The following is a 22,539-nucleotide window of genomic DNA, read 5'->3' on the forward strand; positions in this document are numbered from 1 at the left end:
AGGTGCCAGAAAGAGTACATCTAGCCAGAGACAGTCAGGGAGGGCTTCTTGGAGGAAGATGAGTCAGATACTGTTCTCATTTTATTCACAGCAAAAATCATCACCCTTAAGATCACCCTACATAATCTGACCCTCTATTCTCACATTGTCTTCCTAGATTCTATTCTTGTCATTGTATTCCCCTATTGCTCACCCTACTCTACCTCCGTTGGCTTTCTGGGTGCTCCTGAAACACATTGGTCCTGCCTTAGGACCTTTGCTCTTGCTCTTTTCTTTATCTAGAATGTCTCCAGATACCCACTTGTTCAACTCTCTTACTTCCTTTAAATTTTGCTGAAATCTCATCTTGTCAATGAGGCCTGCTTTGGCATCTGATTTAATACTGCATCCTGTCTGCCAACTCCTATACCCAGGCACTACTGATCTCCTTACTCTGCTCTACTTATTCTTTATTCCTTAGAACTTATCACAATTATCATCTTCCAACATACTTAATGATAACTTACTTATTTGCTTATGGTTTTTTGCCTGCTTCCTCCCCCCCCACACCAGAATGTAGCCTCAATATGAATAGAGGTCTTATTTTGTTTTTGACTGTCATGTGTTGTGTTCCCTAGAAAGCAGATTCCGGGACAAAGATTAGCATACAAGATGTTTAATAGACTGCTCTTGGGATCAACACCAATAGAAGGAAGGCTGATTAGGCAGAGGGAGAAGCTGAATTGTGAAGCAGTCCCAACAAAGTCCTCAGCTAGTCCCATAGGAAGCCCTGGAGCTGGGATGGTCTTTCAGAGTCATCCAGAGTTGGGACAAGCGGGCTGGATCTTTATTCTCAGTATTGATCAGTCATTGATGCGAATTGTCCTTAGAAGGAGATAGGACCTTGAACAAAGAAATTTTCTTCAGCAGCCATCCCCCAACAAGGCTAACAATTGAAGGCTGCTAGCAGCACTCCCAGCAACTGGAGGAACTGGTCCTTCATTCCTAAAGGCAGCAGATCACTGCCTTCACTGTAATCTACCCTGGTACCACTTGAATTCACTTTTTCATATTAGTTCTGAGAGCACATCCTCCAGGATTTCAGTGGGCCTCTCTTCCCAGGGGAAACTTACAGAAGAGGAAGGTTTGAAGAATGACTACAGACCCCACTATTGGAGCTGATCTCAGGGTCACAGCTTTTATCCATTTCACTCCTTCTCTGTTCACAATGCCAGATTCCTTTCACCTTCAGCTAGCACATCTGTTGGTCATGGTAGTTTGGTTTGTGGCATGATGAAGATTCACATCCTTGAGGGATCTCAGACTGGTTACCATGCCCTCCTCAGGCTGGGGTTGTTGCACTTGTCCCTATACCATTAAATTAGGAGAAGGGAGTACTAACAGATCACGTGTCACATGAATCACCTGGCTACTCCCATTGTGTTAACAGCAGCCCTACTGCCTCCTGATGATCTAAGCCAATTACCTCTGCCAAGATACAGTGACTTTTCTTCTTGCCTGTGTCCTTGGCATGAAGAACCTGAAGAAGCCAGGACGCAGCCATCTCATATAGTTTAGTGGGACTCTTGCTGTGTCTTCTAACAGAAATGCTCCCCTTTGGGAATCAGCTATTCTAAATTTGCAAAGCCCAGCATAACATATTCCACAAGTGGATCACTGGGAGTAATTATAATGAGACCTTGGTTTCTGGACCCCAATGGGGACACATCTACATATAAAGGTCTTTGATTTAAAATGCATGCTGTGTCCCACAATGGAGTTTCTCAATCTTAGCACTATTGACATTTGGGGCTGGATGATTCTTTATTTGGAGGTGGGGAGGAGAGGGACAGGACTGTCCTATGCACTGTAGGATGCACACCTCTGACTTCTACCTACTGTATACCAGTAGCACTACCTCTCTTTCTCCCCTCCTCCAGTGGAGAAAATGAAAAATGTCTCCAGACATTACCCAATTGCCCTAGGAGGCAAAACTGTCCCCAGTTGAGAGTCAGTATCCAAAAAGATGGTGCCCCATTCTCATAGAGTATCATCTCCTAGCTGGTGGTTCAGCTGTGCCTTCAATAGGTCATTGCATTGTTCAATTAGGTTAGCAGCTTCCAGGTGCTATAGCATGTGACACAACCAATGGACCTTATGTTATGGGCTCACTCTTGCACCTCCATTGCTATAAAGTAGATCCATTGGTATGATATGGTAGGTAGCATATAAGATTGTATGCTGATGGATCAAGCACTTTATAAGCTTTCTTTTGATGGCACTGGCTATAGCCCTGTAGGCAGGAAACACAAACTCATAACCAGAATATAGATCTATTCCTGAGTGAATTTCCGCTTCTTCCAAAATGGAAAGGGCCCAAAATAATCAACTTGCCATCAACTGGCTGGTTGACCTCCTCAATGGATGGTGCCATCCTGGGGACTTTGCATTGGTCTCTGTGACTAGCAGATTGAACATTCCACAGTGGCAGTAGCTAGGCCAGCCCTGGTAAGTGGGAACTCATGCTCTTGGGCCTGTGCATAACTTCCAAAATCCCTGCCATCATAGTTACTTTATCCATGCATTCATCATGCTGAGACTGGGGTAGCCAATGATAGAAGCTGATTGGTATCAGTGGGATGAGTCATTTTATTTACTTAATGGTTTAATTCTCCTCCCATGGTGGATACTCACTAGTGGGCACTAACATGTAATACAAAGATCTTCACATTTTGTGCCCATTCTCATATATCTGTTCACTGGCTACTACCCCAGGCCTCCTTGTCTGTGACCTTCCAGTCTTGCCCCTTCCAGTTAGCACAGTCATTACCACTGCCCATGAGTCCATAAATATTCTATCCTTGAATCCCTTTGCTTTTTACATAAAGTAAACGACTAAGGGCCCTGCCCATTGGGAGGATCTTCCCTCTCCACTGTCTTTCAGTATAGCCACTGTCCATTTCAGCTTGGACTCACATACTGCATCAACCCACCCATGAACTAAGGTGGGGCTTTTCCCTCCTATTTTCTGGTCATAAGGAAGCCCTCTGTACAAGTTAGATGTGCAGATGAGAGGCACTGGCTGCACCGGTGGTAGATGACATGGGAGCCTGCGATACTGCGCTGCGGCTTGCTTGTGCCCTCCAGTTCTACCCATACTCGACCTCACATGTAGCTCTTCTATCTTAGGATGGACTGTCACTGAGCCTGAGTAACCTCATGACTCAGCGGATCTCAGAATTCAGTTTTAGTGAGAGGATGAAGTTATAAGACCTGCCTGAAAAACCATGCAGCAGCAGAGGGAGTACAGGCACCCAGAGAAGATCTGAAGGGATAAAGTGGAGGTGAAGGGGAATTAAGATGTTTTCTCTACTACTGTTTTAATTTGATTAAATCCTATTCCATCTGTGTAAGTTACTTTTTCTGTTCCAGTTTTTCTGTACTAAGTTCTTCACACAAACTGTTATGAATTATTAATCTATACTACATATATTAATTTAACCTATACTACATATGAAGTAGGCACTATTATTATTATTCCCATTTTACAGAAGAAGCTGAAATGTAGGGAGGTTAAGTAACTTCTTAAGGAGCACAGAGTTGGTGCTCCTTAAGACCAAAGTCTGAATTCCAGGACTGTCTGACTCCAAGGCCTAATCTTTAAATAGCCACACTATCAGCCAATCTCTTCACGCCAGCTGCCATGAGATAGAATGAGGAATGAGGAAAGAGTTGTGTGTGTGTGTGTGTGTGTGTGTGTGTGTGTGTGTGTGTGGTGGGCAGGGGGAGGTTTTTCACTATGGCTGTGCTGTGCTCTGCTGAAGAGCTTCAAGATTTTTACGAGCTCACCCATTCCTTCATCCAACAAATATTCAGTGAATACCTAATTACTATAGGATAAAAATGAGTGAACCAGATGTCTTGCTGCTATACCCTTGCCACTTCTCTTAGGGGAGGTTCTTCTATAAGGGCAGGGTTGCTGCTCAGGACAAGGGTAGGAAAGGGAGGGCATCAATAGAAAAGGCTGCCCAGGTAGCTCATTTGCCCAGGTAGCTCTGTGGGCTGAAGGAGGAAAAAGATGGCTTGGCTATTTGGCCCTAAGATGCAAACTGCTCTCCTCTGCTTCCCAAAGCTGCTCCTCTTGGGTCTGGATGGAAGTGTTGATGGTCTGGTCCTCAGAGTTCCTTTAGTTATAGCCTATGTGTCATCTTCCCCTTCTTGGGGATCTCAGTCTTGATGTCTGCAGTACTCTGTCCCACTGTATCATTAAAGTGATTGATTACTTTCTGCCCTGTGGGCCTAAGTTTTACCTATTAAGTAACCACGTCTCTGCCTGTCCCCTGGGTGCATTTTGGAGCTTCAGTCCTACACTAACCCAGTTTTGTTTTTGGTTTTTGTTTTTAGTTCAGCCTGGTAATATTAACTACCAAAATAATAATTTACATTTAGTAAGCATGTACTGTGTGCCAGGCCTGTGCCAAAAGCTCTATGGATGACTTTATTTAATTCTGTGTCAGCCCTAGAATGGAGGTCCAGGCTTACTGTTGGAGACAGAGCATGAGGTCAGCATGCAGAAGGGGCTCTTTTGGCCAGGATTGTGCTGCTCCTGTGTCTGTCCTGTGCATTCAGACCACTACAGGACCACCATAGGATCTGGACCCGCTGGCCTTACAACACCCAGCGCCTCCAGCTGAGAGCCCTGTGGTAGAACACACAGGCCTTTTGGTAGCATTCCCCTTGCCCCTTCCCTTCCCTGAACAGGCATCTCTGCCAGGTCAGCTCCCTTTCCCTTGGCTTCCTTTGTGCTTTTCCTGGCCTTGGCTCATGCTGTTCCTTCTGTCCAGAATCCCACTTTTCCTTTTTCTGCCTGGTAAAACCCTTATTTTTCAAGCCTTGCTTTAATGTCATCCTGACCTCCCTGCCCTCCCCTGTCAGAATTAATTGCTCCCTCCTTTTGTGTTGCTCAACTGCACTTATCACAGCGAACTGTAGTTACTTGTTTCACCAATCAGCCTGGGGGAAAGAGAGGCAGAGACCTGTTCTGATTCACCTCCTGGTCTCAGGGGCTCAGGGGCCGCCCAGTAAGTGTTTGCTGAAGCCCACTGGGACTGGAGCAGGGGGCTGTGAAGCTTGACTTAGGATGTCCCTGGGATGGGACCTGGGTTCTCCCTGAATCCCTGCTGTCTGTCTAACCTCTTTCTCTCTGGCTGGCCCAAACTGGATTTCAGAGACTATGACAGGATCCCCCTCAGCGGGAACATGTCTATCTTCTCTCCCCTCCAGATGAATCCCCTCTTCAGTGGCCAGCCTGCCTGCCTGCCTCCCTCCTGGACCCCTTCTAGCCTGGTGCTCCCCGCTCTCCCCGTTTAGCGGCATCTGTGGATTTCATTAACTTGCTACTTAACCCCTCTCGCTCAGATCAGCTCTGAAGATGATAAATCAGGCCCAGGGCTCATCCCTGCAGCGGCCAGCCTCTCCACACCCCCCTCTAACGAGGCTCTGGCTGCCCCTATTCATCACTGGCTGCCCTCTCCTTCTCCTGCAGTTTCATTGCTCCTACCCCCTATGCCCCCATGCAGACGGTGTCAGTGTTGTTATAGCCCAGCCACTTTGGGTTGAATTCCGGATGCAGATTCAGGACAGATTCTGGAGCTGGTAAGCTTCCTAGACCAGACCACATCTGTCCCTGGGGAGCTGTGGGTATTGGCTTCCCTGGGTGGGGGTGGAGGGAGGTTAGTCCAAAGGTAGGATCCAGCGGCTACAGGAGAGGGAGTCTCTGGCCTGGAAAAGGATGCGAGGGCTAAGGGAGCAGAGGGCTCCCTTCCTAGCTATAGGACTGCCTTTATTTCTGTGTAGGAGAGGGGAAGGGTGGCTAGAGTAGATGGATCTGTATTCTCCTTCCTTCCTTCCTTCCTTCCTTCCTTCCTTCCTTCCTTCCTTCAAGGCCTTGCACTCCCTCCCTGCCTAGATCTTCCCAAGAGCCTTCCTTTAAATGGCCTTCTCTGTGGCACTGCTGGTCTCATAGGCACCCATCCTTTCTTACCTCCTCATAGAGTGTGGCTAGGATGAGGACTGCTACAGCAGTGAGCCTGGGTGGTTTCCTGGATATCTCTGTAAAAGCCTGCCTGGCTCATGCAGCCCCTGGGACCAGTGCTAACTCACTCTGACTTTGTGCTGCCCTCACACTCCTTCCCCCAAAAGCTCCCCCACAGTGGTAAAGTTGCTCTGAGATTCCTTTCTCACCCTCATCTTTCTAGCTTCCCCTTCCCTTACTTCTTGAGCTCCCCTGCTTAAGTAAACTCAACCTGTGAGCCCTCTATCCTTTTGCCACCTGTCACAGAGGCTGCCATTCTGCTCCCTGGGTGGATCACCTACACCTCAGTGGAGGGCTAGAACTGGCTAGCAATGTGGTTTTCCTCGACTTAGCAAAAGGGCCCCTTTTCCTCCCACCCTCCACCCCAGCTGCTTCTCTAAGCCCTGCCCAAGTACCATCTTTAATCTTCCTTTCTCTGTGCAGTTACCTTTCCCTCTCTCTCTCAGGCCCCCCTGACTTCTCTTTCCTTCCCTCCCATGCCCCCTCTCCTCTTCCCTTCTTCCATTTATAGGCATAGACTCCCTAAAAGGGACCTAGCTCTTTTGTAGTTCTAATCAGGGTCCTTCTGGTTTTCTCTGCCCTTAGAGATCTCTCCTCTCTGGGCCCCCTCTTATTACCTCCATCTGTCCCCTCCACCCCCCATTCTCACCTTCATTCCAGCCTCCTCAGGAGACAGTATCCTGCCCCCACCCCTAGTTTCCTCCCTACCCCTTCCCAGGCCCTGCAGTGATCGGCTGTCCCTGCAACCCCCCCACCCCCCCCACCCCCGCTTCTCTGGCATTCTCCTTTTGAAGGGAGCAGGGTCAAAGCCATTGGATATTCACCCAGCAACACCCCCACCACCACGTGTGCTTTTGTCAGGTGCTATTTCTACAATGTCTTCATTACCTCCTAATTGGCCAAATCTCTTTTCTTTATTTTTCTTGTTAAAGACAGATTTAAAGAACGAGTTCAGTAGCTCAGCCATTTTCAGACCATCATTAATTTCCCACCTTCTTATTTATTAATGGGGCAACTTCCTTGCTGGTATTTCTTGTTCCCTGGATATCTCTGTAAAAGCCTGCCTGGCTCATGCAGCCCCTGGGACCAGCGCTAACTCACTCTGACTTTGTGCTGCCCTCAGCTGCTCTGGCATTCCCTCCACAGCCCCCCTGCTCTTGCAGCCCTCCTTAGTCAAGACCCCTTTACCCACACACCCTGAGTGAAACTCCCAGTGCTCTCTTCCATCCCTTCTCCCTTTCCCCGGTGTTCCTGGTTCTACACTAAGCCAAACAAATGCATGCATGCTGTCTCATTGACTCCTCAAAATCGTAAGAACAAAAGAGCAGACTAAAGCTCAGGGAGCAGCGCTGACTTGCACAGGGTCACAAGGTAGGGCCAGGATGTGAACGCGTTTTTACCTGGCCCCACACTAGGGCGTTTCGTCTTTGCCAGCCCACCTAAGGGAAGGCCAATTCAGGGAAGCTCGCAGAGAAAGGTCACATTTAGGGTAAGTAGTGATAGAGAGGGAAATTCCAGGACCAGTGAGAAGGCAGCAGCACAGTGGGAAATAGAAGTTAGTGGCCCGAGGATTAGGAGGGCTGTGGTCAGCAAGGAGTGTTGCTGAGAAGGACCTGTCTCCTTCTTTGGTACCTGACCTCTCTGTGTTCTACTTTCTTACCCTCCAGCACCGGTTAGCTAAAGGACTTGTGTTCTAACGGGGACATTACTAACTATGGGAGTAGTTATCTGGGGACTCTTTCTATGCCTCTGAAGGCTGGATCTGTGCACATGCTCTTTTTGAGGCCTTTTGATTCTAGTTCTCTAGGAGACTCAGCCCTTCTTCCCAGGTGAGGGGGTTGATCCTGCTGTTGCTCACAAATCCCTGCCTGTGCATGGGTGTAGGTAAGAATCAGTAAGCGTGGGGCTCCTCAGGAGGACAGCTACTGCCCTAGAACCCAGGCCCCAGGTCCCAGCATATGCTGACTCCACCAGTAGCTCCTAAACCTCTAATATGAGTGATGGGGACTTATGGTATGGTCTTTTTAAGATCTTTCCATAATCAGGAATACTCCTGTTATCTCCTAGGCTCTGAGCCCAGACTCCAGGTGAGGCCCTGTTGTCCCCAGGGCCTAGTGGCTAAGGCTGTAACTGCTTCCACATTGCTGGCAAGAGATGAGAAGGTGATGAGAATAGTGATCCCAAGTCTGGGTGCAGGCCTAAGCAGATAGCTTCAAGACCCTCGTGGCTGCCTCTAAACGCCAAGTCATCGTTCTTCTCTTTGGAAAAGAAAACTCTGGGCAGCCTCATAGAAGGATCCAGGAAGGAAAAGGAGAAAGAGAACTCAGGGCAGAATCATTTTGTTCAATCTGGGGCCTCAACTGGCCCTCCAGCTGTGGTATCTGGGAGCAGCAGCAGTGCAGGGGAGGAGTCCCCTGAGGCCAAGCCCTGGGAGCCATGTTTTTACACTAAAAGACCTTGTTTCTTGTCTCGTCCTGGTCATAACCCTGCTTAATAGAGACATTAAGATGAATGATTGAAGCTGCCTCTTTCCTTGCAGCCAGAAGGAGGGGCAGTCTGGGTGACCCCGGACAGAGGGGACACTGCGGGGATGGGGTTGAGGTAGGAGGGGATCCACAAAGGATCCCTCTCCAACACAGAGCCTCAGTTTTCGCAGGTTGAAGCCTCCTGTCCCAAAAGTGGCCCCAAGGACTGCTTCCTCCCAAGGGCAAGGCTTCTCTGCACTGACCTCCAAGGCTGCCTCTGGCTCCCCAGCATTAGAGAGGGGCTAATGGCAGCAGGAAAACCCATCATAGGTAGATAAGGGATGACAGGGACTTTTGTTTATACAGGCTTCCAAAAGGGCTTTGATAAGCTTCTACACACACAAGTTTTCATATTTATGAAAATAATACCTAGCAGTTATTGGGTGTTCTCTGCATGTTTCAGAGGCTATGCTTTATATGCATTGACATACTGATTCTCACAACAGCCTCATGATGCAGAAATAATTATTATCCCCAATTTACAGGTGAGAAGACTGAAGCTTAGAGAAGTTAAGCCACTTGCCCAAGGTCACCCAGCTAATGTGTAGTATAGCTGGGCTATGAATCCAGGCAGTTTTACTTCAGAGCCTGGGCTGGGAATGGCTGTCATCATATACCACCTCCAGTCTTAAAAACTGTCAGAGTCGAGGATTGGGAGGCTGGTTGGGAGGATTGGAGTTTTTGTATCAGATAGGGAATTGATTTAGAGGTCAGAGACAACCGTTAGGGATAAACAGGCTCATTTCTGGATGGGGCTGCAGAAGTGGTGGGGGCCCCAGGGAGTACCACTGAGACAGGCCTCATTTACCATGTTTATGACAGGTCTGGCAGAGGGCAGCTCAGGGAAAGCTGCCTCTTCGGAGATGATACCAAATACTTTTGGGCAGGAAAATGTCTTGCTTTTTGTTTTCTCTCAGCCCCCCAGCCCTGCCCCTGGTTCTCTGCTAGACGGACATATAGCAAATACATATTCAATAAACAGCTTCTAAAAGATAGGCACTTCTTAAAAGCGAAGAGCCACAGCAGCCTTGGACCATTTTCAGCAGAGAGAATGCTCTGTGCTTGCAGATGTAAGTGGATGCATTTAGGGAAGATGGGCCAGAGGGATTGCTACTCCATGTGAGGCCTGGGGACCAGCAGCATCAACATCACTAAGGAATCTGTTAGAAATGCAGAATCTAGGCCTTTCCCAGACCCCATAATCAATTTGCATTTTAACAAGATTCCCAGGTGACTGGAATGCACACTAAAGTTTGAGAAGCACTGCTCTAACACAGAACAGACCTAGTCACTGCTCTGCTTCAAACCTGTCAGTGGCTTTCTAATGCCCTCAAGCTCAAGTCCAAACCCATTAAGAAGGTTTACTTTAAAACCAGGCATGATCTTGGGCTCCTGGGTGGCTTGGTTGGTTAAGTGCCGACTTTGGGTCAGGTCTTATGGCTCTTGAGTTCAAGCCCTACGTCGGGCTCTGTGCTGATAGCTCAGAGCCTGGAGCCTGCTTCGGATTCTGTGTCTCCCTCTCTCTGACCCTTCTCCTCTCATGCTCTGTCCCCCTCTCTCTCAAGAATAAATAAACACCTTAAAAAATTTTTTTTAAAAAAAAGACTAGGCATGATCTAACCCTTGCCTACTTCAAACTCCTCTTTCACCACTGGCTCTGTCACACGTTCTGCTCCAATAGCACTGAGTTTCTTCCCATCCACATGTAGGCCATTTCTTTGCCTCATGACTTTGCTCATGTTATTCCCATTGCCTGGAATGCCCTGTCTTCTTGTCTTCCCCCCACTCCTTGGTCTGGGAAATTACTACTCAAAACACACTGGACTTCAATGTTAAACCTTTCCAGCTGTGATTAGTGCCTCCTCTTCAAACTTTCATTGTAAGTGGTCTGTCTCTATGATCACAGTTATCACTCTGAAGTGACACATTTCTTTACCAGTGTCTCTGTCATTACAGTGTAAGCTTTACGAGGGCAGGAACTGTGTCTATTGCTCATGCTTTTGTCCCATGCTTTCAAGGAGCCTAGCACAAAGCAGGTATTCAAAGAATGTTGTTGAATCTTGAAAAATTACACACTTTAAGAAGAGTGGGCTCAAGCTCTTAGTTTAGCTGAGGTTGTTGGAGGAGATCCCCCTGAAGGCTTCAGATGCCTCCTAAAAGCCCCATAGCATCTTTCAGGTCCTGAGGGGTGTGGTCAGACACTGCCTATAGATTAAAAATGCCAAGGGGCTCCTGGCTGGCTCAGTCAGTATAGCACACGATTCTCCATCTCAGGGTTGTGAGTTCAAGCCCCATGTTGGATGTGGAGTCAACTAAAACAAAACAAAACAAAACAAAAAAAAACACTGAGCAAGACCCTGGTCCTGTGGATGCCATGCTGCACAGGACACACAGATGGGGTTTAGGGCTCAGAGAGGGGAAGGAACAATCACTTGAGGATCAGGAAATGCTTCCTGGGGCAGAGCACATTTCTCTGGGGGTTCAGTGGTAGAGTTGAAAATGGGGAGGTTACTCCTAGTTGAGAGAGCACCACCAGCAAATAAAGTCTTGGAGGTAAGGAAATACAAAGCACCTTGATGAGTAATAGTCCTTTTGTCCTGGAAGAGAGGGGGAGGTAAAGAACTACTAGGAAATAAGGCTGGAAATGTAGGTTGGAGCCTGAGTTGTAAAGCACTTGAAGGCCAAGTCAAGACCAGGAAGGAAGAACTATGAAATCACAAGGGGTCCAGTGGAAGAACAAGGCTGTATTAGTCTAGGAAGATCAAGGAAAGTAGCAGGCAGTACAAGTTTATTCACTAAATCTTGGGGGAAATATGCAGTGTAATGGGGGTCCTAGTGGGTTGGGGATGATACTGGGCTACATCCACTGTGAGGAGTTAGGCAATATCCCCTGACCTAAACATCTATTTGAATCTACTGTTTTACATGGGGGTACAAAGCCTCTCAGAGAAAAATAAATTTGAACCAAACCTGGCCAGTATACACCAACATGATTAGAGTAGGGGTATGTGAACAACACAATGAACACCAGATTGCTAGAAGGGCCAGCAGAGCTTGGGAGAGAGAGGCTTAATGATTGAGGAGGGAGGAGTCTGGAAGATGAGCCAATTTCCACAGCAAGACTGATGGTTGAAGAGGACCATGGCTCTGGTTCTTTGTGTTGGTTCTTACATAAACTCACCCTATCCCAGCTACTCTCATGGTTGTAGGCATGCAGAATGAGTTAAATAAGTGGAAAGAGCTGTCTCTGAAACACTTAAGAGCTCAAACATTCTGCTGTAGGGTTTCACATCCTCTTAGCTAAATGAAATATGGAGGGATTCTTCTTACTTTGTGAGAGAGTGCTGTGCTCTCACATGGTCATGATACCATGAGAATTCAGCATATCAGGCAGAGGCATTCAAGGCCAGCATCTATGGTGCACTTAGTGACAGAAACCAGTGGAGCACAGTAGCTTTGACTGATCCATGGGCACAACTGAAGCTTTTTAAAGAAACATTGCTAGGGATTGTTATTTCTATAGGAGCAGGTAGAGGTCTAGAATTAGCAAGACTGGTGTATTAATGTTAACATAAACTCCTTGATGCTACTAGCTGTAATAGATGGTAGGGAATATCTGCAATGCTACAGACAAACTACAAGGCAGTCTATGGAATAGAAACAGAGCCACCAGGAGGCAGCAGTTCATGAGTGTGTTTGGAAAAATTGAGGGAGCCTGGTTTGGTGGAGAAGAGACATCAGTACCACTCCAAAGGGTCCAGGGTGAATGCAGACATCTGATCAGTGATAGGAAGCTCTAACAGGCAGTAGGAGAGAGTTGAACTTGAAGCTGTGATGGGAACAGGCAAAAGGTGGGAGCACTGGTGGCTGATGACCAACCTCAGGAGAAGTGTGGGTACTGTGGTAGATGCTTTCTTCACTTTTTTGGTTATGCAGATATTATCTCCACTTCATAGTGGAGGAAACAGGCCAAGATAAGGTGACTGCTTATTCATCAAATATACTCACTTGGAATATAAAGATGATTAAAACATAGTCCTCTTCTTTGAGGACCACAGAATATTGTAGGTGAAAGATACAGAGGCAGACAAGGGCAGGCATAAGCACAAGGTGCAATGACACCACAAAGATGTTTCCCAAGTCACAGAGTCAGTAAATTTCAGAGCCAGGAATCAATTCCTGGATTGTCTGGATTCAAACCTTAGCACCTTCCACCACTCTAGCCACACAGCAATAGTTTTCAGAGTCCAAGTTCTGAGGAAGGGCAGTAGCCCTTAATGCTGGCAGGAAATTTTTAAGAGCAAGAAGAGGACAATGGGAATTGAGATGTGGCCTGTACAGGTGACCCAGCAGCAGCTCAGGTCCAGAAGAGATGATGGTGCCCTCAAGGTTACCAGGTCATGGAGGCCCTCCCCTAGGGTAGGACTGATTCCAGAGCCTAGAGGTGGCAGTGTGTGGTTTTAGTTATAGAAGGCAATGGAGGTAATAAACCAGGCTGGTTCTTAGAGAGGCACATTGGGACCAAAGAACAGAGGGTCTCAAAAATCAAGTTGCGATTGAGAGGAGAGGCTATATTGGGAGTGGCAGTGGGGAAATGGGAATGAAATCAGACAATTTTGGGGCTGGAAGGAAAACTTGTCCAGTCTCTAGGATCATCATCTCCTTTTTGCTTCTGTTGAGTTCAATAGATCCTGACAGGATTGTCTGCCTTTTTAAAAACAACTTTCTTTCTTCCTTCCTTCCTTCTTGTTTTATTTATTTAAGTAATCTCTACAGTCAACATGGGGCTCAAACCCATGACCCTGCAATCAAAAGTCATACTCTTTTCTGACAGCCAGGTGCCCCAAACAACTCTTTTGCTTTAAAACCTTGTCTTTTTTCTCCCCTCTGAGCACCAGATCTAGAAGAGGCCTGGGGCCCCAATCTTTTCTAATGCTTTGCCTCTGCTGACTAGAGTGGCTAGATAGCCCAAGCCAACCTTCCATAGTTGGGGTAGGACTGTGAGCCACATCTCTGGGGCATGTGAATCACCACACTCTCTGAACAGTGGGCAAGGCAGGGAGAAATCAGAGAATGAGAGCTGAAGAGGCTAGGACAGAGAAGGCAAAGTGGAACAGCTTGGGCAAGAGAGCCTCCCTGGGCAGGTGGCTCCATTTGATTTCCGATTTAAAGGGGAGGCTTAGATGGCCAAGAAGAAAAAGGCTAATAAGAAAAATATTAAACTGCAGTGTGTGTGTCCCCAGGGACTTCCTGTTGCCATGACTGACCTCCCGGAGAGCGCCATTCGTTCCCGAGCATGGCAGCTTTATAGGCACTTGTAGGCCTGCAAAGAACACCAATTTGCTGCTGCAGTTTGTTTTGATAACTGAAACTTTCAATAAATCTATATTAAAATCAAAGGGAAAATTAACTAGGCCCCAGTGAGGGGCATAGAGATAAGGGAGCACATTACCACCCTGGCCTCAGCCACCCCACATCCATCTCTTAGTTCAGATTCAGGTCACCAGGGAGATGAATGGCTCAGGCTCATGGGGAACAGCCCTGGGGAAAAGCAGGGTGAAGAAGGCATGACCAGGTCCAGCTCCCACAGCTTCTGCAGCAGAGACTGTGGGCAGTAGTGGTGGGGGGGGAGTAAGAAGGTGGGGTGGTGGTGGTGGTCATGGTGGGAAGAAGAGTTGGAGAGAGGTGTGGAGGAGGGGCGAGAATAATAGTAATAAGAGCCAATATTTACTGAACTCTTTATGCTTTATGCTGGATGCCATGCTAAGCATGTTTGTATTTAATTCTACTAAGTAGGTACTAGTATTATCTCCACTCTAGAGATGAAGAAATGGAGCCTCAGAGAGTTAGTGGCTTGCTACAGATGGAGCCAGGACTCAAACCTGAACAGGTTTTCTCTGAGCTCATACTCCTTGTAACCACACTATGCTGTCTTATGCAGCTTACAGGGACTGTGAACAGCAGAAGCAGCTTTCCCGGTTCTTAGATAAAATAGTTTCAGACCCAGTCTGGGTTGTCTCAGCTGTGCCAAGTTTGGGAGCTGTCATGCACTGTTCTTGGGTCCTTGGGTTCTCTGCCCTTCCATTGCTTGGTAAGCCCTACGATTGTTGGCCACCCTTGTGGTTTCAAAGGGCAGCAGAAGAACCAACTTGGTCTCTTTAGCTCCTGCTCTCAGCGTTCACTTTAGCTCAGTCGCTTAATCCAGAAGCCTGGAGGCTGCCCAAGGTATATCTGTGTCTGTGTACTGGACTCAGTTCATCTGCCTCCAAAAATTCACTTGCCCCATCTATACCCCCACACCAGGGCTTTGGCCACTTGGTTTTTTGGGCAGCCCAGCTGCCATTACGGTCACCTCATTTACTAAGACATCTGGTTGTCTTAGCCTCCTCAGGGATAAGGGTTAGGTTTGGACAGAGCCTCCAATGTGCCCACAGTGATGGGACTGCAGTGGGCCTAATTTGGCCAAACCAGGGGCTATGACTCCTCTCATCATTTCTAGTCTGTTGAACCACTGTGCTTTAGGGTGTGGGATCTGGTGTCCCCTGTGGCTACCGGAGTAGTGGGGTAACACAACTCTCCCTTTCTCCCTGATAAGTGATGGTTTTATATGGCCTAAATAAGAGAGCAACTAGTCGTGTTTCTTTTGAAGCTCTGGTCAACTTTATAATACACAACCTTATATTTTCTTTCTTTTCTTCTCTGCCTCACTTCCCTTTGCCTCCTCAACTCTTGCTGCCCAGGGCTTGTATTTCCCAATGAAGTTTTACCACAATAAGCTTTACTCAGGCTGTTTTCTGGGAAACCATAAAACAGAGGGAATCACAACAGAGCCAAAGGCTTGAGGGAGCCAAATGCTGGGTTGGCAGCGGTGTAAGGCACCACGTATATACTTAGCTCTTAAACTGTTGTATTATTTGAATACATTTTGCCTGGTCTTTGTTCAAAAAGAGCTTATAGGCTGGTTCCGGAAGTTCCGGAAGCTGTAAAGGTGAGCTCTAGAGTACCAAGTAGGAAAGAGCACATTCTGGAGAAGTTAAGGGGACCATGGATGGCTCCTTGGAGGATACTGGTGCTGGGCCTTAAAAGAAGCCTCCAATCTATAGACAGTAGGTGTACTTCATTCTTACAGCCAAGAAGGTTGGCTGTGCCCTATTCTTAGGCCAGACTCAGGACATAACAAAGCCAAGGACAGGAGAGACCATCTCAGGGCCTCTCATTTGTCTATTTACTTATCTGTTTGTTCTGCCTCTCTTTTCTCCTCCCCAATATAAAGGCTTCTCAAGGACACAGGTTTTATGTGTCTTATTCACCAATGAATCCTTAGCAACAGAAACAGTGCCTGACACTTAACAGAGACACTATAAATATATATTGACTGACTAATCAACTGGGATTAATGTCTCGATGACATCAACGGGAGGAAGAAGACTCAATTCCAGCTCTAAGAATCAAAGGTTAGGAAGATGTGCATCCACTTTACTGACCTTGGGTTAAGTGACATCTGTCCCTGCTGATGTTTGTTTCCTCATTTGTCCACAAACATTTACCAGATTCCTGCTTTATATTTGGAACTGTGCTGGGTATTACTGATAAACAATATAGAAATAATGCTTACCTTAAGTGAATTTACAGGCCTGGGGGAGAGACAGGGAAATAGACAATTATAAAACAATGCAATAAATTCTGTAAGTGCAGAGTAGAATCACTTAACCTATTATGCAGGATTAAGGAAGACATTCCCTGATAGGGGTATTACTAGGCATTCCCAGTTCAGGCAGGAACCATTATATTAAAGGTCAGATTTCACAGAGGTAGTAGGGCCCAGAAATTACATCATTTTCTTAAGTGAAAATGTGCAAATGGCAGACAGAGGGCTTGGTGACCAAGCTGGTCCCAGAAGATGGTTCCTGGCTGATGGGGAGGCTATCAAAGCCATCGTTGGCCAAGGCCCAGGTTTCCCACCTCAGAACCTGTTACCCGTGGCTTCCCAAAGAGCCATAACCAAGATGAAGAAACACGTCTCGAGCTTTGGCCACACTTCCCTCCAGATGACAGAAGAGACTCTCTGTGGTAGCTCCCTATAGTTGAGGCCAGAACTCTTTTAACTCTGATGTTCCACGGGAACCAACCTGAACAAGTCAGTTCCCTCTTCCGTAGGAACGCCCTTCAAAAATCTAAGAATTTTCTTCTTAGCCTAAATTCTCCCTCCTCTCAGCTCTCCCCAGACCCACCTCAGAATATGGATGATAATAATGACTTGTTGAATGAACTAATCACGAGCAGTCATCTAAATACAACACGTCATTTTATGAGCCTATACTCACCTCATGAGTATATTGGGAGGTGGGAAAACGGAAATGGGGGACCTGGGTCGCTCTAGGTCTTAGAAAGTTTTTGTTATTTAAAAAATTTCTTTCACAGCTCCGAAGTGAACTCCCCCTTCACTCTCTTCTGAGTACGTGCAACCTCAAAACTACAAATCCCATAAGATCGGACGCGGGGAGTCACCATCTTGACAGACCTTAGCGCGCATGTCGGCGGGAGAGCAAGCATTTGGGGAGAAGAAGCCCCGCCTCCCTGCAGCCCATTGGTCGGAGAAGCAAGCGGCGGGCTCAGTGGTTGGCCACCGCTCCCGCCCGTCAGTCGCGTCGGCCGGGGTCAGAGTGCGCGGAGGTGAGTCGGTGTGTTGTGGACTCGTGGTGCTGGCTGCCGCTGTTGAGGCGGCCGGGAACGGGCGGTGGGGAGCGGGCGGAGCTGGCCTTGCCTCTGCCTGGCTGGCGCCGCAGTCGGCGCGGGCCGCGCCCGCCGCCGTAAACTGCCCCGAGCGCCTGCTGAGGCCGAGGGAGACGTCGGGGCCTGCACCTGGAGGGAGCCTGCCGCGCTGGCCCCGAGGAGGGGGCGTTGCCATGGCGACAGCCTCTCCCGCCGCTGACGGGGGGCGGGGGCGGCCCTGGGAAGGAGGGCTGGTCTCCTGGCCCCCTGCCCCTCCCCTTACTCTCCCCTGGACTTGGATGGGTCCGAGTTGGGGGCAACACCCTGGGGTGGGTGATGGGGAGAGGCCCCCCAGATTGGGCCCTGGTTAATGCATGCGGGGTGAGGGTCGCGGCGCGCACACTATGTGCAACCTGGGGTGCTAGCCCACGTGCTCATCCTGGATGCATGATCTACTGAATAACGTTCGGGCTGAGAGGGAGCGGGGCAGGGCTTTGCAAGACCGACTGGGTGAGGTGATTAAGGGTGCTAACTTCTTACTTAGGGTTACTAGGGAAGAGCAAGAGGTTTGACCACAGAGGACATAACTCAGTAAAGAGGTGGTAGATAGAAGAACCCATTCTTCCCTCTCCAGCACACACACGGTGTTAGCATTTTACCTATTTGTAAATCTGTAGCAGTGGTAGTAGCGATGGTAGGAGCGAATAAGGGGCCTAACCTAGCTAGCTTTCTGTTTGCTTTTCCTGCAAATGTTCCAGCAACAGGTGTTTTCTTAAAACAAAAAAGCATGAACTTGGATTAGGGCTTGACTGCGAGTTCTTGCAAAATGTAACTGCTCCTAGTTGACTTGGAAGATGCTGAATGTGGCCCCTTATGGGGTGTTTGGATTCTGCCCTTAGGGTTGGATTTTGCAAATTGATAATGCCCATCATTGTCTCTGCTCTAGGTCTCCGGCCACCTCTATGGTATTAGCTCTTATCAGACATTTTATCATTCTGTGAGCTGAGGGGCAAAAAACCACGAATCCCATTGGTTAAAAACTATACGCTATTTGAACTATAGTAGGTTGTGATTGGCTGAATTGATTCTTGATTGTAGCGTTTCTACCAGAAATTGGCTTCATCAAATTCTGCTTTATTCTGACTTTATCATACATGGCATGCCTTGTTTTAGTGGGTTCGTGCCTGGAGCTTAAGTATATTATACCTGAATCCCCTACCATTTAAAAGCCAATTTATAAACAGGGACTTGGAGTGTGACTCCACTAATGTGTGTGTCTGTGATCTTGGTTAGAAACCCACTTGGCTGCCTTTCCTCAGAGAGGTGGGGTGTGGGGGAAGGGAGCTGCCGGGAAGTGATTGATAAGGTCTCCTTTATGGATTCTGTGGTGCTTCACTGGAGCTCAGAGCACTTTGGCAACTTAAGCACTCCAAATTAAAAGCTCGTTAACAATTCCTGCCCAAAGATCCTGTAAATAATCGGTTAGCTAGGTCCTAGAGCTTGGCTGAGAGCTCTCCTTCCAACTTGAAATTTCCAAATAAAAGTGCCTTTATTCTCTTTCATTTTGAAAAGTGTATTCTTTGTGGTCGGTTAGGTTGGTGAGTGGTCTTTCCTAAGGGATTTGAGTAGACTAAAGTCTTAAATGTGTAGAGTGGTAGACAGGAATAGATTGGTTCCAAACCTAAGTGTTTCTTTGTGCAAAGGGCATTGCCCACTTACAGGAGCACCTCTGCAGCTTCTAATCTTCTGAAAGATCTAAATTAGGTGATGAGTATGATAGGTGTCCGTTAATGATTTGACTTAGGGTTTGGTTACACTTTGAATTTCTTAGGACTTGAGGTAGACCTGGAGGTATCCTGTAAGTATTTAATGGTCTATTTGGCCATTTGCAGTAAGACCTGTGGGTTTGTGGCAAACAGCCCCTCCTCCAATCCTGGCCTCAGTTCCTGAGTTCTGAATATTATCAGCCTTACCAGTTACCCATCCTCGAGTAGACTAGGATTCTGGTGTTATCCTGAGAGACACCACTTCACGGCCATCTTTCTCAGTCCAAGCTCAGATATTATAAATGTTTAGTGTTTCTAGGAGATAACCTCCTTATGAAGAGAAGTATGCTACCAGAGAACATGAAATTCATCATTCTGAAAATATATGGTACTATATATATAGCTTCCAAAAGCTCTGTTCAGGCATTGTTCATCCATATAGATAACTTATCCCAAAGTAGTTTTGAGTTTAGGGGCTTGAGATTTGGACCCTTAAATTGTTTCAAACAGCAGCAGCCCCTGGGGATTTGATCCTTTATACTGAAATAGACTTGTTGCAGAGATGTGTATTTATCCACAGCATTGGGGCTTTCCAGCTCTCACAGAACCTTCAGCATCCCCAGCTGGCAGTCTTGGCATCTTCGAAGTAAGGAGAGGTGAGAATCCTGTTGCATGGTCAAGTTTGGCTTGACTTCTTTCTTATGAGTATTTGGGTTTGGAGGGTGAGGGGATGGTGGTTGGTGCAGACTGTTTTTTTCTGTAGCTTTTTTTGATAAGATGCCATGTGCTCAAAGACTACTGAAATGTACCAAAAGTCTATAAAGTGGTGATAGTTGGAGGTGGGCTATCCAGACTCAAGTTCTGTCATGATTTCTTTGTGGGCATTGCATGAGTGCCTACTTTAGGTTCAGGAAGGTTGAATACAGCCAGAACAGTCTTTCATCCTGAGAAATACACAGCTTAAGATAATAGGGAGGAACACATTCATTTGGCTTTGATAATGCATTTGACCAAGGCCTTTGGGATCTTGGTTTGATTTGGATTGAGAGTCATTGTTGGGTGAATGGTTAATCCCAGTCTATCCATTTTATAAGGATCAGGACTGACTAAAAAGGCAGACTCTGATGATTGATATCCAGGATATCAGAAGCTGTTTGTTCAATAATGAAGGGCCAGGTGCTTTGCTAGGTCCTGGAATTGTAGTAAACAAGACGGCTGCTGTCTCTGATGCCACAGGGCTTACAAATTCTGGGGAGAGAAAGATAGTAAAGAAGCAGTTATGATACACTCTGGGAGTGCTATGGTAGGGTAAGTTTGGGTGCTTTTGGAGTACTCAGGTCCTCAACCCAGACCTGTAGGCTCAGGGAAGGCTTCTCAGAGGAAAGAACCCCCTCATCTAGAATTAGATGAAGACATGAGGGACCAAGTGTGAAGGTCAGAGTTTTGTTGGGTTTGAGAAACTGAATTTCAGTGTGATTAAAACGTAGCGTACCCAGTGGGCAAGAAGTGTGAGAATATGATGAGAAATGAAGCAGGAAAGGTAAGCAGAGGCCAAGGCCTTTTAAGCTTTTAGGATTAGGTGATGGATGGAGAAAAAGTTAGACTAGTCAGGAAGAGACTAGGTCCTTTTTCTGTAAAGGACCAGATAGTAACTATTTAGGTTTCATGGGTCTCTGTCACAACTATTCAGTTCCATTCGACTCTGCTGTTACGGCATGAAAGCATAGTATGAAAATGAATGAGCATGGCTATGTTCCAGTAAAACTTGATAAAAACAGGTGGCAGCTGGATTTGGCCCATGGAACACAGTTTGCCAACACCTGGATCAGACTATCATAAGAGCAGTAAGAAGCCATTAAAAAGTTTTAAGCTGTGTACTGATAAATAGATTTGTGTTTTAGAACATTTGCTCTGATTTCAGCGTTAACAATGGACTGAAGGGGATGATACTGAAGGCAGAGACCAGTAGGGAGCCTGTGATAGTTACGTGGGCAGCATTTTATATTTACCCCTTTGAGGCAGTATTTTGACACTTAAAAATTGGGTATAACTGAATTTTTGCATAATGTATATACTGGTTCTCTTTATTGATTTCCTGGCCATTGACTAGAGCTTAAAGCATGTCTACCAAAGGAGTTGGTGATACCAGCTCCTATTTTACAGACTAGAAAAGATGTAGGAAGGGGAAGTAGGTGTAGAATGAGTGAAAAGGTTTGGGGAAGTCTTTTCTAATCCAAGAAGTAGGGAATAAATGGAACCCTGGTAGGGATGTTGGTCTTAGGGCTCATAGCATAATGTCAGTTGCTTTAAACTTTTTGAACTATACAAAGAAGGACCCATTTTCCTAAGCTTCCTAGGGAATTGTCCTCATTTTGTTATATGTCGTACTCAATCTTTCCTTTCCTTGCTTGTAGCAGACTGATGACCTTTTTCTGTTTTGGGGACTGTCTCCTGGTTCAGATATGATGGTATATGCCAGGCACAGGAGGCAAATAAAGTATCTGTTGAGTGCCCAATGAATTGTCTTTCTCCTTCTGTAAGCCTGCTTGCATTGCTGGAAGGAAGTCTGTAGGTTTCTGAAAGCCTATATTATGGTGTTTAGGTGACCTTGGGCAAGTGACTTATCTCTCTGAGCTTTACTTTCCTATCTGTAAAATGCAGATAATGGGACTTAATAGGGTTTATTAAAGGATTTAATGAGCTAATGTATGTAAGGTTCTTAGCACAGTGTTTTTTTTTTGTTTTTTTTTTTTTCAACGTTTATTTATTTTTGGGACAGAGAGAGACAGAGCATGAACGGGGGAGGGGCAGAGAGAGAGGGAGACACAGAATCGGAAACAGGCTCCAGGCTCTGAGCCATCAGCCCAGAGCCCGACTCGGGGCTCGAACTCACGGACTGCGAGATCGTGACCTGGCTGAAGTCGGACGCTTAACCGACTGCGCCACCCAGGCGCCCCAGCACAGTGTTTTAATAACTTTTGTCACTAATAGTATTTGACACAATTAATAATTTTTTTAAAAAGCAGCCCACAATAGGGTGAGTTGGCCTTTGGCTTAGTATGTTTGGGGGCCTCAGAGTTGTCATTAAGGCCATATGATAGAAACATAACCACTGGTGGTGGCAGCCAGTAGACAGGAGGAAGTTATAACTAATGCAAGGGGCCACTCTTCATAATGGAAAATTTTCAGACATCAGGAGTCCAGAAAATCAGAACTTTCTTCAGGGTAGACCTTAGCCCCAGTACCATCAGTGAAGTGAATTGAGTGAGCAGCTACCTGAAAGAAATTCACCAAAGTGTGACCAGTCATTTCTCCCATTTGGTTAGGGTCATTTATTAGTGTTTCCACCCTTGTGGCCCTACATCTTCGTAAAGTGCCTCTTGAATGTTTTTTATTACTTTTCACCATCACTCTAGGAATGAATCAGGTGGTCAGTATTATTGTCTCTGCTACCCTTGTGAGG

The 22,539-nt window shown here is 46.8% G+C and overlaps 1 protein-coding gene and 1 long non-coding RNA gene across 11 annotated transcripts in view; one reads left to right on the plus strand and one right to left on the minus strand.

The window, feature by feature from the left end:
* Positions 1-659: 659 nt before the first annotated feature.
* On the minus strand, positions 660-17,095 carry LOC125173897 (uncharacterized). 2 transcript variants are annotated; one of them, XR_007155180.1, is made up of 3 exons: positions 16,923-17,095; positions 16,214-16,232; positions 660-882 (listed from the first exon to the last, which is right to left on the minus strand). It is a non-coding gene; the product is annotated as an uncharacterized LOC125173897 (long non-coding RNA). The 2 variants fall into 2 exon arrangements; XR_007155181.1 differs by lacking the exon at positions 16,923-17,095 and adding an exon at positions 16,561-16,641.
* Positions 17,096-17,252: 157 nt separating this feature from the next.
* Positions 17,253-22,539, plus strand: part of ERI3 (ERI1 exoribonuclease family member 3) — a 128,240-nt gene continuing 122,953 nt past the window's right edge. For 4 of the 9 annotated variants that reach the window (XM_047870035.1, XM_047870039.1, XM_047870036.1 and 1 more), the window contains exons 1-2: positions 17,281-17,639; positions 19,657-19,732. In XM_047870035.1, coding sequence (XP_047725991.1) covers positions 17,505-17,639; positions 19,657-19,732 — 211 coding nt within the window. In that variant the 5' untranslated portion in view covers positions 17,281-17,504. The other 5 variants (XM_047870040.1, XM_047870042.1, XM_047870044.1 and 2 more) reach the window with 4 other exon arrangements.

This window comes from Prionailurus viverrinus, chromosome C1 (genome assembly GCF_022837055.1).
Source record: "Prionailurus viverrinus isolate Anna chromosome C1, UM_Priviv_1.0, whole genome shotgun sequence".
Taxonomy (NCBI): Eukaryota; Metazoa; Chordata; class Mammalia; order Carnivora; family Felidae; genus Prionailurus; species Prionailurus viverrinus.